Below are 19058 nucleotides of genomic sequence, written 5' to 3' on the forward strand. Positions count from 1 at the left end.
CCTTTTGGCCTAGAGACACATATTGACATCGATATCATGGTTTCCAAATTCTGCATTTTTCTCTGACTGGTCATTTTAAAAAGTACAAACGGTGAAACAAGGCTTTAACCAGCTCCTCAATGAGAATTTGGCAACTGCATCATGGTCAAAGATAAATAGCATCATAAAATTCAAGACACAAAGCTGGACAGCTCTTCAACTCTTGAAATAGGCCTACAGAGAAAAACATATCCATTTAACTCAGTCAGACCTATTTCATTGCCATTATTGGTGTACCATTGATTTCACCATGAACTGTTCATGCCATAACACTATGAAATATGAATATAATTGAGGTTTGCTCATTAACAGTTAACATTAACAGTTAAGTCCCACCACAGTCAAATGTTTAATCAGGTTTGAGTATTTTAGTGTTATTCATATCAGTTTTGTATGCACAGTGAACTCAATCTCTCATCCAGAGGACATGCAGACAAGAAGGTTTTGTGTTTCAACATGACCATCACATCACCCTCTCACCAAACATCCCTGCAGAAAACAAAGAATAATAATAATACAGCCTAAATTTAAAATAAATATATTTTACCATATTATCGTATTACTATTATTAGTAATTAGTAAGCTATTATTGTTCCCATTGGTGAAATATAAAATACAATGCTTGAAACGGTATGGTGCCATGGGCATGAGTATGCAGATTACAGATCAGTAATTTAAAAATTCTGTTTTAAGCGTATGACAGCGCTGAATAAGAAGTCTTGATTAATTCCCGCCGGTCAATAGATTGATCACACAGTATGGGGGCGAAGCCGGCAGTGGGCTGGGGGAGAAAGAGAGGGTGTGCGAGAGAGAGAGAGAGAGAGAGAGAGAGAGAGAGAGAGAGAGAGAGAGAGAGAGAGAGACCGAGAATGCCGAGCTCCAGTCGAGAGGTCTGCCTGTAACTTGCAAACCGAAGTAACCGCCTTGGGTGCTCAGTCAGACCATTCAACGGGACTGTCCAGCGCGTGGAAGCGCCGTATAATCCCCGAGAGCGCAGCTAATTGAAAACCGTAAGGATGATTGCAACCACGCAACAAAACATGACAACGGACCTGGTAAGGAGGCATTTTTTTTATAATTTCACTTGGGCTATCTCATTTTACGTATTTTAAAGATTATCGGTTTCTGCCCAAAAGAGAAAAAACATATATTTTAAACTCTTCGTGTGTGCGCGCATGGATGTTCACTGACGCGCGTCCAACACAATTTTATTGTCACAATTGGTCGTACCATACTCCTGACTATGGTCTGCCCTACTTGTAATTTGTATTCATTGCTCTATTGGCAGTCGATTTATTGGAATAGTTACCTTGAAAACGTTCTCATTCATAGTTTCAAAGAAGCGATCAATAAGCTATTCCCTCGCATCTCAATCCAACACACCGTGCTGCAGTGTATACCGATGGATTAGGCTACTTCTCTCGGCTCAATGCAGCTTTGATTTCGAGGTTTAGTTCCATTAGATAAAATCACCAGATGTAGCTCAATATTGTAATAGGAAACATTTTTCTTCTGTAAGGTCCCGCTTTGTCACTCGAAACTTCCTTGCAGCATGTTTTTATTTTCTGCTGAACACCTGGTGAATTAGCAGCCTACATTTGCCCCGATAGTTTCATTTTGTTCATGTTAAAAAGCTTACAGAGAGACATCAGCATTAAAGGCAAATCATGGTGTGTACACGAGTCCTCACTCGATTTTGGAGTCTTTTTTTTGCAAGAAGAGGAACATGTATTTATGTTTCCAGACATTGGCATGTGTTGAGCCTAACCACAGGGGTGCATCCATTATATAGAAGTGTTTGCAGGGTAGTGTACAATGAGCTTTCCTTTACTTGGCCGAACTGAAAAACAAAACAAGGATTGGACAGCCAGGAAGCACAACAAACAAATCCACGTAGTCTTGTGCATGAGCCTAGGTTATTTGTGTCTGATGATAAACATTGATAGAATTAGGCTAATATCCAAATATCCAAATTTATTGTTAAATATCCAAAATATTCAGGCAGGTAAAATACTGTATTTCCATTAGAGATTAATAAACTAAATGTCCCTGGGGGAAAAAAAACACATCTTTACTGATAAATAAATACAATTGACAGAGCTTTGCCCCCTGTGCACGTCATGTCATGTTTGCATATGTCATACAGTGTGTTTATGTAGGCCAAGGACAGCATGTCATATTGGAGACTGAGTTGCCTTGCAGATGTCGTCCTCTGTCTCTTTATGTGTATTCCCCTGGAAGCCTTTCTGGTGAAGTCTAAACAACTTTTTGTATGTCACGTGACGTTAGTGGCAGGCTCCCTCAGCAGCAGAATTGCTGACACCCAGCAAGTGTCACGGTGACTAAATGTTATTGTTGTCTGCACATTACTTTGGAAAGAGGCAGGAGAAAGACTGGAATAACACAGTTATTTCACAGCTTTATCCTGATGATGACAGTGAGCCTCCTCAAGAATACCGAGTAGATGGCTGTTTCGGTTAGAGGGTCTCGCATGCAATTTATTTTCATAAATTGGAACAATGTGTTGCTGCAGTATGCCGATATGTTTGGGTCTCCCGTTCTCCTCTCCCTATTTCTGCCCATGGGCTTCAATCTACCTGGGTAATTAGTTTCTGCCTATTACATGGCTTCCTTGCCATTGTGTTTTATGACCAAAAGCAATATTGCCCAGAGTAATTTGGTTCTCCATTGGTAATCAGAAAAGCTACAATATATGACAGCTCAACACACACAAGAGGAAATGTTTCTTCCCTCTCTTGTCACTGTAATCATATTCATTCTCATTTGGCATTTTTCTAATTAGTTTTTTTATTATTATTTAGACAGATCTCATCTCCCAATTACGTCTGAGAGAAGGATGAACTATAGTGCCATATATGTGCTGTGATTAGCTAGCGGTGAGGTGTCACAGCAGAGGCACATTAGCGTGTCTTTTATCGTTTGATCCCGTGTCCACCCCTGTCCTGTCAGCAGTGAGCGGCATGTCGAGTCGGGAGGGCCAGCACTGGGAGCTTTGTTGCACTCTCATTTCATTTCATCGCATCACATCCCGTCTTGGCCACACTCCTTCCTCTCTTCTCTCTGCGTCTCTCTTTTCCCTCTCTTTCCCCTTTCCCTCTCCACTCCACTGTATCCTCATCTCTCCGTTCCTGTCCTCTACACTCCTCTCTCTCTCTCTCTCTCTCTCTCTCTCTCTCTCTCTACCCCACTCTCCTCATCCTCATAGAAGGCACTGTCATCATTTTGCATGTTTTTTTTTTATGAACATCATTCATTTCTATCTATTCAACATCATGAAAACGAGATGTTGACAATATGAGTTTCATGAAGGTGTTTATATTTGTTTATATTCACCATGGGACATATCATAAATTGATGTGTTTCCCTGAAATCAAAATTGCCATAATGGTTGTTGCTACACTGAGAAGAGCAGTCATCAATCCCAATGTTGCCAGCCAACAGTGCGTGTCCCACCCTTTTGTTATTCTGTAGTCTGGTTAGACTACAGCATCATTCCCCCACCTCCCTGCACCAGTGCCTCAGTACATCCCTGTTTCTTTATCTCCACAGTCAGCAGCTCTGCTCCTTAATGTACACTCTCCCTTCAGTTTCTCTTGAACTTAAATACACCCATATTGATTGTTACCTCTGTCACAGAATAGCTTTCTTGAGTTTGATAAATGTTGATGAATTCAAGCAGTTTGTTGTGCCTTCATTACTTATAGACGTCAGGAGATGCTGATCAGTGCTTGCAGACCATTTTCAGAGGCATTTTATGTGGCGTTTGTGTTGTACACTCTGCGCTCCACAGGGTGGCTGAGCTCTTCATTTCGCAGCAGTGAGAGTCTCATCGGATCATATGGGCCATTGTGTTGAGATTAGTTCGGGTGTGCCTCTCTCTGTGTTCCTCCTTCTACTGCAGCCCAGCTCCAAAGTCTTACCAGGCAGCCCGATTTAGAAACAACCCCGTATAAGCCAACACACCCTCTGAGGACAGACCACGCAGCCATAAATGTGTGGCATGCATGGTGATAGATTTCCTCCACTTTTTAATCATTTGTTGAGAGGCAAAGCCACTATACCTTGCCTTGCGTCTGTGCAGAAGCACAGGGAAGTCTTTCCAAGCTAGGAGAACATCATGCAGACGGTGCAGTATTCTGATTGATGACACTGAATGAAATCTGCTGAGAGCATGATGCTCGATATACTGTTACCTTCTGAATACTGTATGAGGGGAGACTTTTGGAAGATTCAAAAGTACCACTTTCTTACGCCTGAGCAACTCTGAACAGGTTGTCTTGAGAAATATAGTGCCTTTTACTTGGACTTGTACACAGTGCTGTTTAAAATGGAGAAATTGTCATGCGTCATGAACAGTGAAATTGTTTCTTTGATCACTTTGTGTAAATGTGAGAACCTGTAGATGTAAACTGAGCAACAGTAAAATCTGCCATCTAAACTGCATGTGTCCATGTGGTAGCTCCTTGGCTCTATACTGGCCTTTTAAGAACTTTACATTTAATTTCAGTGTTATTGTTACATTCACTGATCTTTTGTGACTTCGTCTTTTATATCATGTTGGGAAAAGCTGCACTTACTGCATGTAATAGTGATTTGAAGCAGTGAATACATTAGACATGCGCATAAAATAGATCTAACTATTTTTTGAGTCACAAAGGGAAAATCTGTGCTGGATACAGCATGCGCTGAGTCTGACGCACATTCGGATACTGTTCTCTTGGTCAAGCACAGGACGCTTGCAGTCATCTGCTTCCCTTCATATTACTCACCATGCTCATAACAGTGAAGGCTATTTCACTTGGGTTCTAAAGTACTGCATACCGGCCAAGTTTCTAGATTAGAAAGTGGTGCCATAAGCAACTAACCTCCACTTAATCCCCCATTTTTTTACCACTGCCAAATGCCAAGGCGTGTTTCTGGCCATTCAGTGCTTTCTCAGTTGAATGGCCGCCTCCTGCAACCCACTGTGGTGCCTATGCTGTCTTTACCCTTATAAAGATTTAATGACTGTCCATCATGTGACGCTGATCAGTAGCAGTGCTTTACCTAAGTGAAGCAGGCCTGCTAAAGATGGATAAAACGGTGAGATGAACGTTTAGCTACAGCAGAAGTGACGTAATGCAATCATGCCTCATGTACCAGAGTGACTGCATATTGTATGTAAGAATGCGTTCTCATGACAAGTAAAAGGCAGTGTCAGCGAGCAAACAGAGAGAGAGAGATAGAGAGAGAGGGAGAGAATGAAAGAGAGGTGGGTTGGGAGAGAGAGGGAGAGAGAGAAAGAAAGAAAGAAAGAAAGAAAGAGAGAGAGAAAGGGCGGGGGGGAGAGAGAGAGGAAGTGAATTTGACTGGAGAAGAGTAGAGGAGCAGAGGAGGGTTTTGCGGGGGATGGCAGGCAGGATGGCACTGATGCCACCTGTGTGCTATGTGTGTGTGTGTGTGTGTGTGTGTGTGTGTGTGTGTGTGTGTTGTGTGTGTGTGTGCTGTGTGTGTGTGTCTGTGTGTGTGTGTGTGTGTGTGCTGCTTGTGTGTGTGTGTGTGTGTGTGTGTGCTGCTTGTGTGTGTGTGTGTGTGTGTGTGTGCGCTGCTTGTGTGTGTGTGTGTGTGTGTGCTGCTTGTGTGTGTGTGTGTGAGTGTGTGTGTGTGTGTGTGTGTGTGTGATGCTTGTGTGTGTGTGTGTGTGTGTGTGTGTGTGTGTGTGTGTGTGTGTGTGTGTGCTGCTTGTGTGTGTACAGTATGCTGTGTTCATGCTAGGTGGGAAGTGTCAGAAGCCAGCAGCAGCAGCAGCAGGGTTGCTCATGACACAGGAAGCTGGGGCTGCATGGCAGTGGTAACAAGGGGACGGCGAAGGATGCATCCAGCAGCCCCTCACACACACACACACACACACATACACACACACCCCTGGTGTGTGTTCTCTGTCCCCATTGGGGAGGGTGCAGCGTCTCAGAGAAGCCCTTTTTCACACCATAAGCACCGCGGATAATTTAGTTGGACGACCCGCACCACTGGCCCCCATTGCCTTTGGCAGAAGAAAGCCGAGCATATGTTGAGAGGAGTAATGTGCCCGCACAGCAATATGCCGGTGGGTCTCGTTGGCCTCAAGGTCATCCCTCACCACTCGGTTGTAATGTGTCCTTGTTAAAATACAATTACAGGCACAGAAAAGCAACCATTTACACACAACCGGTTGTGAATTTGAATGAGATGACAACGATTTTTGGTTTCATCGCTATATCTGCAGTGCGGATGATAGAGTCAGTTTGAATTACTTCTGTTCCTTCCTTTGAATTTCTCACTCCTGTCTCTGAGGTCCGATCAGACCGAGTTTGCATCACATTTATTGATGTCTACCTCAGTGGTGAGACCACGCAATGAGGATATGAAAGAAACAGTATCGTGGGATGCATACATTTACGGCATTAGGAGGGCTGTCGCTTATTATGTCACTTTAATCTTTACATCTCTACAGTTTTACTTTCTCAGGACTGAATGTCCTAAAGGAAAGCACAAACCTGATCATCAAAGCAAAAAACTGATCATTCCTCAGGAGGGAACACAAGGGCTGTGCTCTTTCATTTATCAACCCTGAATAACATCACCACGTGAACACCCTGTCTTGTCAAACTAAGCCTTCACTTCACAGCACGGAACCAACACAGGTCAGCAAATACCCCTCCAGCAAATCGAGTTAAAACTGCAACTCGCCTAATGGCCGCCATTTTCAGCCACCAAGACAAATTGGCAAGACTGCAAATTTAGTGATGAAATATATGTTAACCCTTGTGTTATCCTCAAATCTTACCGACACTCTTTATCCTTGGGGTCAATTTGACCACAGCTAAATAAACCCTCAGAAAATGACTATAATTCATATTGTTACCCAGTTTTTTGTGACAGGTACTTAAGAAGAGTGTAATAGCCACCATCAAAAGCCCTACAAAACAATCCCACCCCCCCCACACCCCTTTATGAACCTTGGAACCCTGGCTGGCAATATTGCCCATCCAGTGTCAGCAGCCCAAAGGCTTGCTGTTGCTTCCCCTTTTGACTTATACAGTCCTGACAAAATGACTTATATGTAATATGTACTTGTGTATGTAATAATGATAATAACAATATGTTCTCATACTATTCAAATAATAATATCCATAATGTGTCAAATATTCATGTATCCTATGTTTCATACAGCTGGGGTCAAACTGACCCCAAGGAACATCAATGTACAAAATATTTGTACAGGACATTGAAAACAAATTATTGTAAAAATGTCATGGTAACTCTGTTGTACCCTTCAATTGAGGAAAAGTCATGAAACATGAAGCAAAAAAAAAAAAAGTGAACCATATATTTTATGATGTTAAACATTGCTTGGGGTCAAATTGACCCCAAGGATAACATGAGGGTTAATCTGCAATTGTGTCACTAGATCAATGGCAGTCAGTCACTTAACCCTTAAAGGTGTAGGTTTTTGAACGTTCTAAGTTCCGCAACAATTGAAGGTTCTAAAATTCTATGTTGAATTCAATGAACCCAGATATTCTTTAGAACGTTCATTTCCCAACATTCCCGTCACACCGGTGTGACGGTACTCCTTTTAAGGGTTAATCAAGACATTGTAAACCGCTCTGGCCTCTCAGGCGGATGTGCTTATCAATGAAGCTGCTCCTTACGTCACTCTCCCAAACATCCAAGGCCTGCTCAATTACCAGGGCCTTTTTGGCTGACATGAGATGACTGCCTATGTTTTGTTTGGTTCACTAGATGTAACAAAATTATGCAAACGACAGTCAACTGAGCATGCAGGGGCTTCATTAGTTCTCCAGTTGGGCTCTGGATGATTTATCGTGTGTGTTTTTTTTTACAGCCACCAAGGCAGGAGACGGAGTGTAGGAGGGCCCCCCCGAGACTAATTTATGAATCGTGTGGAACAAATGTAGTGCTTATACTTGTGTCCCGAGGCTCGTATTGGCAACTACTATATGTTACTGGCCCTGCAAGTTGAAACAGTCATTGTGCATGAATAGCATTAATATTGTAATCTCGATCGTAATCTCATAATCTCGTTTTGCACAAGCCATAGTCATACCTTCTCAATAAGGACGCCTGTGTGTGCACCTGAGATGTTTTGGCTGCCATGTGTTCTACGTATGTGTCATTTTTCTCAGAGCCTGGATGCTCTCCAAACGCATGTCACTGTGAATAACACAGCTGGCTTCCGCTCCCCATCCCACTTATAGATGTTTCCCTGCTGGAATTGCTTCTTGAGCTCTCAGCATCGACCCCCCCCCCCCCCCCCCCCCCCCCCCCCCCCCCCCCCGCCCCCCGCCCTCCCACTGTGTTGTTGCAAGGCTTCTAGTTCTGCACGACTGCTGTGCTCTGTATGATATCTCGCACATAGCTGAAGTTTGACACCTGCAGACAGGCCTCTCTCCCTCTTGCTGGGGCTGTTCTGGACGAGGGGAGAGGGCACCCACTCTCGGCAGCTCTGCAATGCAGGAGCGCCTCGCTGACTGACACTTTCATTAGGTCCTTGTGCCGCCAGACCCTGTTGTGAGCGTGTGCGCCACTAATGAGAAATATGCTTGCCTTTAAGGCTTAGCATTTCATTGATTCCATTTCTTGTGACATTGGATGTGTGTGTGTGTGTGTGTGTGTGTGTGTGTGTGTGTGTGTGTGTGTGTGTGTGTGTTTGCCTGTATGTGTGTGTGTACATGTGTGTCTGTGCCTGTATGTGTGCATGCGTGTGTGTGTGTGTGTGTATGTGTGTGTGTGTGTGTGTGTGTGTGTGTGTGTGTGTGTTCAAGGAGTTGTGTATTTTGCCCCCACCTGTCATATATTCAGGTCACACTCAGGTTAGCTCAGGAAGGGATTTCTCTCCTCCCTCCCTGCTCATTCCCTCTCAAAACCCTCCAACATTACCCCTCCCCCCCAAACTCCACTCGCAACCATCCTGCTGATGTCTCATTAGCAAGTTTGAAGTTTATGAAACTCTGTCTCATTTTACGCTGGTGCCCCCCCCCCCCCCCCCCCCCCCCCCACGTTACAACGAAGAAATCTTAATTGGAAGCGTAGTCTAATTTCTTGGCTCAGGGGGAATCCAGTCTGCTACAGGCATCCATTATGGGACACTATCTTCCAGTTCTCTCTGCAACTGATGGCTCACAAAGCCTAATTAGGGGGACGTCTTCAAAAACGAAAACAGGCTCTACGTGTAGTCAACAGCAGGGCTAATTGAGTTTATAGAGCCGCTACAGCTGCCTCTGCTAATACCTAGGCCACTTGTAGACTATAGAGACAGTGGAGTGCTTAAGTGATGCTGTCTTTAACTTCAGAGGAAACGAAACTGTGAGATAAGACGCCATAAAATGGAGCACTGTTACTGATGGGGAGAGTTGGCTGCTCTCTCTCTTTTTCTCTCTCTCTCTCTCTCTGGGTCTGGGAGTGTGGGATGAGGGGAGAAACATTGTGTTTTGGATGTCTCCGCTGACGCGGCTGACAGCAGTTTTAATTTGAGCATGTTATGAAGCCTGGGCCAAGGAGATCTATGAAAGATGAGAACTTGGCTGCCACCCAATTTGGCAACCAGACAAGCTATAGAAGTACTCTTTGACTGCTCGGTCACCAAATTTGTTTGTTTTTTTCAGAGATTTTTTTTTAAGCTTGTCCTAGATGGGAAAAGTTACTTTTTAAAAAACTGGAAAATTAAGACAAGATTTAATCCGACATTTTTTTTTGGACTAAGGAACCACAGGCATATTTGGATATTAGAAAGATCTTGTGTTAGTTTTGTTGAGCACTGCTCTTTGATCAGACCGAGTGTAGTTTATTAAATGTACTCATCAGTTGTGTGCACCAACTCTGCTGCTGTCTTATTTGGAAACGCTTGTTATAACACTATAGCGGGACTGTGATGTATGAACCGTACTGTCCTGCAGCAGGGATTTGGGCAACGACAAAAAAAACACGCATCCATAGAGTCTCAGCCCTCCCATATCAGAATTTAGACCTGCTCTCATGTCGCAGGCCACAGTAATCATGATCGATTTGGCCCGTGGGAAGCCGCATCTGACGCATGCTCTCCAGTGGAGTGGACCTTTGCCGAATGGCTGCCTATGCTTGCGTGTCTCCAGCCCGATGGACTCTCCCTTGCGGCTCATGGCCCATGGAGGGCAGTCACTCGGGGACAGCTGGTGATGCATGGTCAGCCCAGCAGAATGACAATCTGTCAGGCAGCAGGCTGGATGGATGGCTCCCCCAGCCCACTCTCCACTCCCCTCCACACACACACACACACACACACACACACACACACACACACACACACACACACACACACACACTCACTCTCTCTCTCTCCTTTTCTCTCTCTCTATCTCTCCTTTTTTCCTCTCTCTCTAACTCTTTCACACACACATACACACACACACACTGAGCCTCCATCTCCGGCCACCCAGGGAGAAGGTGAAAGGGGACGTACATTTCTCAAAGGCCCTCTCAGAGGACACGGCCCCTGTCCCCCTCCCACCCCCCCCACCCCACTCCACGGGCCCCGAAGGATCCTGATGAGGGCTGCACTTTACGCACACACTCCATGATGGACCTCGAGCGCAGCTTCCACTCGCGCTCTTCATCATTCTGAGTGGCCGGGCAGTGGCGCTCGATGGTGATGAATATGCTGCCCTGAGTGTTGCCTGTGAGTGATAGGCTCTCCTGTGGTGGACACCGCTGGACAGGGGTGGGATGTTCACTGTTGCCAAATGGCTGTCCTGAGGGCTGCCTCACATCCTGCTTCGACTCTGCGAAGCTTTATGCATGTTTATTGAACATGCGTCCACTGTGCGGTCACCTGTTGCCTTTGTGCACGAGTGCTCTTGCTTGAAGCAGAGCGATGGAAGTGGCAGTGGATTGAGTGCGTGCTGGCTGGCTGGTGGATAGTGGATCTCAGGTCACTCTCGCAGACGTTGGCCCTGCTTCATCATCCATCATCACCTGTCGTCCATTAACGCTGCTACAGGTGTAATGAAGTGGCAACACGGGGGAAATTACGCGCAAATGAACAGATATCAATCACGCGCAATTAAACCATTGTCATGTCACTTTTTTCTCTCGCCTGCTACTTCTGGGAGCAGCCGCCCGCATGTCTCAATCACCCAGATCTGCGTCCAGGCTGGGAGAGCCAGTCGCTTCCCTGGAGGCTCCCTGCTCTGATACACATGTCTCTGTCTCCACAGCGGGCCCCACTGTGAGCTCAGGAAATGAAGCTGCGCTAATGTACTCTCCCTCAGCTGCGCTGTCTCCCGAGTGTGTGTGTGTGTGTGTGTGTGTGTGTGTGTGTGTGTGTGTGTGTGTATATTTGTCTGTGAGTTTGTGCTTGGGTGGTTTGTGTGTGTATGTTTGTGTCTGAGAGTGTGTGTGTGTGTGTGTGTGTGTGTGTGTGTGTATTTGTCTGTGAGTTTGTGCTTGGGTGGTTTGTGTGTGTATGTTTGTGTCTGAGAGTGTGTGTGTGTGTGTGTGTGTGTGTGTGAGTGTGTGTGCGCGCACACATGTGTGTCTATGAAAGTGTGTGTGTTTCTTTCTGTCTATTTTAATGTCTGACTGAATTTCTCACTCTTTTTGTCCTGGGCAGGACCTGGGGGGCTCAGGTGGACCTCCACGGAACTGGAAAGGAATCGGCATTGCCATGGTGGTGATCCTGGGCGTCATGTCTCTGGTCCTCCTCGCTGTGGTCCTTCTCACACCTGGTAAGGCAGAGGGAGTGTGTGTGTGTGTGTGTGTGTGTGTGTGTGTGTGTGTGTGTGTGTGTGTGTGTGTGTGTGTGTGTGTGTGTGTGTTGGGGGGGGACAGTATTTGGGGAGAGATTAAAGGGAAAGGGAGAGAGAGAGAGAGAGAGAGAGAGAGAGAGAGAGAGAGAGGTGGAACTAGAGGGAGGCTGGAATGCGGTGAAAACAATTGGATTTAAGAAAAAGTGTTTGAAGAGGGATGGGAAAGAAATTGAAATGCAGGAGCAGCGTAGGAGCCCAGAGAAGTGGTGATGGGGAAGAGAGGGGTGGAGGAGGAGAGGGGGAGATGAGATGGTTGTTTTGAGGGGGACAGGAGGAGGGGGCAGAGAGGGAGCTGGAAAGGTTGTTTGACAGCAAGAGGGGTAGCTGGGGGGTTGTTTGAGGGCAAGCCAGAGGCAGAGAGAGAGAGAAAGAGAGAGAGAGAGAGAGAGAGAGAGAGAGAGAGAGAGAGGTAATACTTTACTTGATGGGTGAATTCATAACACATTCATAGCAGCTGTCATAAACTGTACATAAAGCATTCATGACTGTTTCATGAGACATGACTCAACATTCATACTAAACCTTTTATGAATGTGGAAGACAGAACGATGACAACTTGTCAAAATAAAAGTCCAACAATCGCAAAGCAGCATTGCTGTTTTTCTCTCCAGCCTTTGTAAATATTTCATGAATATCTTATGAAGTCTACATCGAATGTCACTTCTATACAAGTTGTGAAGTATTCATAATCACTGATTTTTTTTTTTTTTTTCTTTTATCAGAGAATGTAAATAAAAGGGGGAGGGAAAGAAGGGGATGCTATTTATATTACTACTACTACTACTACTACTACTACTACTACTAATAATAATAATAATAACAATAATAGTTCCAGCTACCCTCCCCTGCCCAGTGTTCGATGATATGTGTATCTGTTGATGAAGTGTGTTATGATCGTGTGGAGATGGAACTCAGGCAAAGAGGGTCAGGACTGTAAGTAGGTGATAAAGGGGTACCAAGGAGAGGTTGTATCCTGAGTATTGATTAAGTTTGTAGTTGATAGGTTTTCTAATGATATATAGTCTGTTAACAAGTTTTTCCAATGAGTGATGTGAGATGTGATAATCACTGAATTTAACACTGGGAGGTAAACTAGCCTACATTCAGCTGACCCGTATTTGTGTAACCTGGAACGGTTGGACATTCCCAGTAGCAAAAGATCTGCAAAGGTATCATAAAACAAATACATTTTTATGAAACAAAAATTATTTGCTTGACCATGTTCTGTCTTTTTGGCACTGGAGTAGCCCATTGACTCAGATGTGACGTGATCAGGTCAGAGGTTAGGAACAAAAACGGCAATGCTGCTTTGCAATTGTTGGACTTTTATTTTGACACATTTTTGTCGTTCTGTCTTCCACATTCATGAAAGGTTTGGTATGAATGTTGAGTCATGTTTAATGAAACAGTCATGAATGCTTTTTGTGCAGTTTATGACAGCTGCTATGAATGTGTTATGAACTCACCCGTCAAGTAAAGTGTTACCGAGAGGGAGAGAGAGGACCGGTTCAGTGTACACAGAAGAGCATAGAACCTTTCAGACACCACAGTCAAACATGCACACCACACCACAGACATCACATTCATCACGCCTAGTCCATACCACCAGCTGGGCTTTGGGCTATGAATACAAATGCATACATTACAAATACAATTCACAAAAACGACTTATTTGTTTGTTTCTCATGCTTTACATTTTCATTTCAGATGAGTCGCACCTCTTCCTGCAGTCCCCCCTCACAGTGGAGGACATTGAGAGTTGTGGGTTTAAAGTTCATGACCCCTGTGTGAGCTGGCTGAACGGTCAGTGTTCCGAGGAGTGTGCAGTGTCTTGATCAATGGCCGACACCAATTTGTGCGACAATCATGCCAAGCCATTATCGTCTGTTTTGGCAACCTCTCTGTTGCCCCTAATTTGTTTGGGGTGAATGATAATGGCTGACTCTTGGAAAAGCCTTTACTTGGCACTCTGAACGCTCTGTATACCAGATACTTATGAATGGTTTGTTCATACAGTAGGCAGTGTATTATTCATATTAGATCTTTGAGGCAAATAATGTTTTGCCAGGTAAATTTTACATACATTTTATGTACAGATACATTTTAACATTTGCACATAAATGTCACACTTCCTCACAGCAAAATATTTTTTTTGTCCTTCAGATCAGTAACTCATAAGAAATGGCTTACACAGCAATTGCTTTGAAATTGATTCCGACTCCTGTAGGTGACACCCATTGACCTTTGCCCTCCATTACAGAGAATGAGGTGGTTCTACGAACCAGGGAGGGTCAGGTGTTGACCTACGGCCTGCAGTCCAACTTCACGTCCACCCTACTGGACAACAGCACACTTGTGAGTACACGGGCACATAACATGGGGCTTCTGTCATTCTCTGAAGATGGGTAAGAAGATTGGGGCAGCAGCACCGGTGCATATTGATTTAGTCATACTGGCCGTCAGCTGGACAAATGGACCGGTCAATAGTGTCCTGCCCCGAGCTGCCGGCAGAATATGGAGTGCTTGTTAAACACTCTGCGGATAGGAAGAGGGGATCATCCACAGCGAGGGGCAAAAAGAGGGAGAGAGAGAGAGCATCATCTCTTTCTTTCATCCCCCTCCTTTCCTCGTTCCCTTTCTCTCCTCTCCTCGACTGCCACCACCACCACCACCACGTCACCACCGTCACCACCGTCACCAATGCTGCCACATGTGCCCTGCCGCTGTTCCCGTTCGCCCCCACTAGCATATGGCTTCAAAGAGATTCCCCGAACAGGGGCTCGTCTTTGAATTGCGCACGACTGTCACTCGGAGAGCTTTATGTGGGTCATCGCCTGGGAGCCGAGCGCGAGCACGAGCGTTCCTGTTCTCTCCAAACGAGGCGGAGGATTTCGGGGGCTTGCCTCGCTCACTCACAGCTGCTCCCTTTTTTATTGTCACACATTATTGTATCGCTTCTCTCCTAGAAAAAAACCTCCCAGGCACCAAACTGAACTGTCACACCTTCATCACTCATCTCCCCACTTTTAATCTCAAAAGAACTGAGACACATTAGAGTGAGAGAGGACGCTGTTGCAATGCTCTGCTGAGTTTCTGCTGTACTGAATGTGGGTGTGGAAGAACAGTGAGACATCAAAGCATTCACACACGTGTTGTTGTCTTTATCTCAGAATCCTGAAGGTATGAAGTTCAACGTGTCTGCAGATAAGAGGTTCATTCTGCTGGCATATAACATCCGTCAGGTGAGTAGCATTTACCACTAAGACAACCAACAAAGCATACCCTCATCCCAAATCTCAACTCTAGTGACATCCTCATGTGTTCTATGCCATCAGAACTGTCATCTCCTTGGGAATAGAGAGTTTTTATAATCTCGAATTCATATGTACTTTGCAAAACAAACTCTGATATTGTCCTCATTGTCTTTGAAGTCACCACATTGTTGCATGGAGCCTATTTATATGCCAGCCCTGATGAAAGTCCTTTATTCTGCAAACTAGACTAAAGCACAGTGTCCCTCTATTATACATTGCACTGGTGTTAATTCAATTGAAATACGGACGCCCCCTCACACACCGCGGGACGCCAGCCAAGGGATCAGAGAGGGAGTTGGGGCGCTCCGCTGCGTTCCGCTGCTCTCCGCTGCTCTCCGCTGCTCTCCACTCTTCTCCTGCGGCTAAGCGAGTCTGGTGGTGTGCAGATAGTGCGGTGATGATCGGGCCACAGAGGCGGCCGGGCTCTTTAATCCCTGTCCCAGGACGCGGGTGGAGCGGCCAACGTGGCCGACGCGGGGGCAGAAGTTTGGCCCGATGTAACGCTGCCGCTGTGCAGAGGCTGCCTCTGCAGCATGCCGGAGTGGCGCCACACGCTTCGGAGGAGGATCAGGCAGAGACGTGTGCATATTGAATATTTATAGGGAGTGGATGGATGTGGTGGGGGCTGGTTGGGGGGGTTGTGGAGGCCTGGTCGGTTTGATGTAGAACAAATAGGTGGAGAGAGGAGGAGGAGATGTGGGAGTTAGCGTGGGGAGTACGAGGCAGTGGGAATGAAGTCGCTCTGATGCGTCTGCACAGCATTTTAATGAGGCTGAAATAAAGAGGGTGAGAGAGGGAGAGAGGATGAGAGAGAGAGAGAGAGACTCATATGAAAGAATGGCAAGAGGAACTGACATAGAGTAAAGGTTGTTGAGAAAAAGACAAAGTAAGAGAGACTGAGAGAGTGTGACAGGCTGAGAAAGTGGCTGGGGGAGGATGTGGCGTTCAGGGAAGGAGTGAGAGAAAGTGTGGGAGATTGAGCTCCTACAGGACGGGTCCCTTCCAGGTGGTCTAAAGACCAGTGTGTCATGGCCACCACATACACAAAATAATAAGAGAAGCGTCTCTCTCTCTCTCTCTCTCTCTCTCTCTCTCTGTCTCTCTCTCTCTCTATCTATCTGTCTCTCTCTTACTTTTCTGTTGTATCACAGTGTATTTTGCTGAAGGCTTATCCCTAGCCTGACCCTCTGCCTGTGCAAATAACTGCGTGCGTAATAGATTTGGCTCCTCAGGGAGAGAGTAGAAGTCTAAAGCAACAGTAATGGGGACTTGCAGGGAGACGGCGAATGAGTGGAGGATCCCTAGGATCAGTTCAGCCTTATTAAACAGCCCTCTGATATATTACTCCAGTCGGTCACAGTCAGGGTTCACCATGTTCCGTGGGTGCGGCATTCCATCACTAGAATACTGATGTATGGTGCAATACCCACCTACGGTTCTCATAGGTATTTAATGTGACGTTTAAGGCATATTCAAGTCTTGTGAGCATCTCTCTTAGGTGTGCTAGTCACGGTTCTGATGCATGCAATATGGATGAAGAGACACCGTATACAGTCAGCCAATGGGGACACTCACAGTTCCACGACACCAGACACATTGAAAGATCTATCTGTGTATTAGGAGCATGGTGTTGTGATTGACTATACATTAGTGTCTGCCCATCCACTCCTTCCACATTTGCCCATCCACTCCCTCCACATTTGACCCACTGAGAGAAAGATTGTTGGGGGTTGAATGTGTCTGATGGTTGCACTGATAGTGGAGACATTGCAGTGAATGCTTCTGAGAGAAAGAAGCATGTGTGTGGGTGCTCTCCAGAGGTGGGACCAAGTCACTGTTTGGCAAGTCACAAGTAAGTCCCAAGTCTTAGCACTCAAGTCCAAGTCAAGTCCCAAGTAAATACAGAGAAGGGCAAGTCGAGTCCAAGTCCAAGTCTCATCAAAGCCAAGTCGAGTCCAAGTCCAAGTCCCAATCTTTTTCAAGTCCTGAACAAGTCATCAGGTACTCTTCACTTAATAATGGCATTATTAGACTATCGATCATAATTTTAACACTTCCATCTAATCCACAGAAGTTTTTTTATAAATACAGATTAAAATATGTTCAATGTTTCTGTCTTGAAATCTTTTACGATATATGCATGCGCATACAATATACACATGTGCATACCTGAGTAATCTGTACAAAATGGATAGCTACATGACAAATAAAAATATTGTTTTTCCAAATTTCGGAGCCCACTGTAAGGATGAGTAATAATTTGACTGATGGCATTTCACTGCGCTAGGCCACAGATTTGCCTGCAAACAATTTATTAGGCTGTCTGCCAGTGGCGACTCATAAGGGAAGCCAAGGTCAACACTTTTATATTATTTAAAAGATAATAATGACACAGTAATTTTGTTTTAAAGTATTCATTTCTTAAGAAATACTACACATGTGATGCTGTTTATCTCATTTGTAAATGGTGCACTGTCACTTTAAGCCCATTATGTGCCACTGTCCACACATTCTCATAATGATCTTTTTTACCAGCTCCATTCCTATGGCTAGTCCACAAACTCAAACATTGTTTGTGCCACATGAATAGCACAATATTAACAATGATAAGCATTATATTAAGTTGGCACAAACAGCTTTCATTCCTTTGGAAATAGATGCATGTATGACATGATGCTTGCTTGACATTTTCTGTTTGCAATTAAATGTGAATTATGAGCCTGGTAGCCAGTAGCCACCTAGCTAGCTGAGTGGAATGCGTTTCAATCGGCATATCAATGTGCTTCATGTAAACAAATTATTGAATAGGCCTACTTCAAGACTCACCATTTCCATTAAACAAAGGCAAAGACAACTCTTCATATTCTTGTCCACTTTCCAAATCACAGTGAGTGCAGCCTATGTCATAGTGACCTGGATCTCATAGTTTATAACAGTAGTGAGAACCGGATAAATCCGCAATTTCCCTAATCTCGTATTTGTTGCCTTCATGATTTCCTTTTATACGTTTCTTATATTTAAAAGAAAATATCAATCATCATCAACAATGACAAGCCAGCTGGAACCTGCCACTCGTTTTCTCTCCCTCTCGTGCGTGCTTAGATGGGGTTCTCAATTAAATGGAGTAGGCTAGCATAAGTTCAAGTTGGATCTTAATGGAGAGGACTCGAAAAGTATCATCTTTATGTAACATGCTGTTGGTGCATTTTGACATTGTAAACGTTCTCTAACAAGAGTGCAAATCAGTTTGCAGTAAAGCTACTAGTTATTAGCTAAATGTTGGTCGTTTCTCTGTCTCTTGGTGCCCTACACACAGTGCGTAACGCATGTGGGGGTAGCGGCAGCACTGAACTGTGCTCTGGACTGGCCGCTTGTCTCCGCTATTTAATTATTTTTTAGTCGCGGAGGGAAAGCATCTCTGGGGTGACTGGTCCACGATCAGGAAATTTAGTTTTTGACTCGAGACATGTCAAGTCGTCACAAGTCAAAGAGGCAAAGTCCGAGTCAAGTCTCGAGTGAATAGTATTCAAGTCCAAGTCGAGTCGCAAGTCATGCCGAATTTTATCAAGTCAAGTCTGAAGTCATTAAAATCATGACTCGAGTCTGACTCGAGTCCAAGTCATGTGACTCGAGTCCACATGTCTGGTGCTCTCTCTTATAATAATGCCACAAATCCTCTCTGCACTTTGTAAGAAGACTGTTTGGGTGTGCAATTCCAACATCCCAACTCTGTTCATCATGTTCAGTGTCTTCTGCTGCTCCTCTGCATTCCTCTCCAGTGTCTTCTGCTTCTGTACTTTAAAGGTGTCGGCTGGTACTTTCATTTTTCTTTTTTTTTCAAATAAGAATTCTCTCTGTC

At 44.9% G+C, this 19058-nt stretch overlaps 1 protein-coding gene across 1 annotated transcript in view; it reads left to right on the forward strand.

Moving 5' to 3' along the window:
- Positions 1-953: 953 nt before the first annotated feature.
- LOC121714171 (inactive dipeptidyl peptidase 10) overlaps positions 954-19058 on the forward strand; it is a 39823-nt gene continuing 21718 nt past the window's right edge. The window contains exons 1-5 of the mRNA XM_042099374.1: positions 954-1094; positions 11690-11804; positions 13593-13688; positions 14146-14240; positions 15056-15127. Of these exons, the coding sequence (XP_041955308.1) occupies positions 1056-1094; positions 11690-11804; positions 13593-13688; positions 14146-14240; positions 15056-15127 (417 nt within the window). The 5' untranslated portion in view covers positions 954-1055. The remainder of the gene's footprint in view (positions 1095-11689; positions 11805-13592; positions 13689-14145; positions 14241-15055; positions 15128-19058) is intronic.

The sequence above is a fragment of the Alosa sapidissima genome, chromosome 7 (genome assembly GCF_018492685.1).
Source record: "Alosa sapidissima isolate fAloSap1 chromosome 7, fAloSap1.pri, whole genome shotgun sequence".
Taxonomy (NCBI): domain Eukaryota; kingdom Metazoa; phylum Chordata; class Actinopteri; order Clupeiformes; family Clupeidae; genus Alosa; species Alosa sapidissima.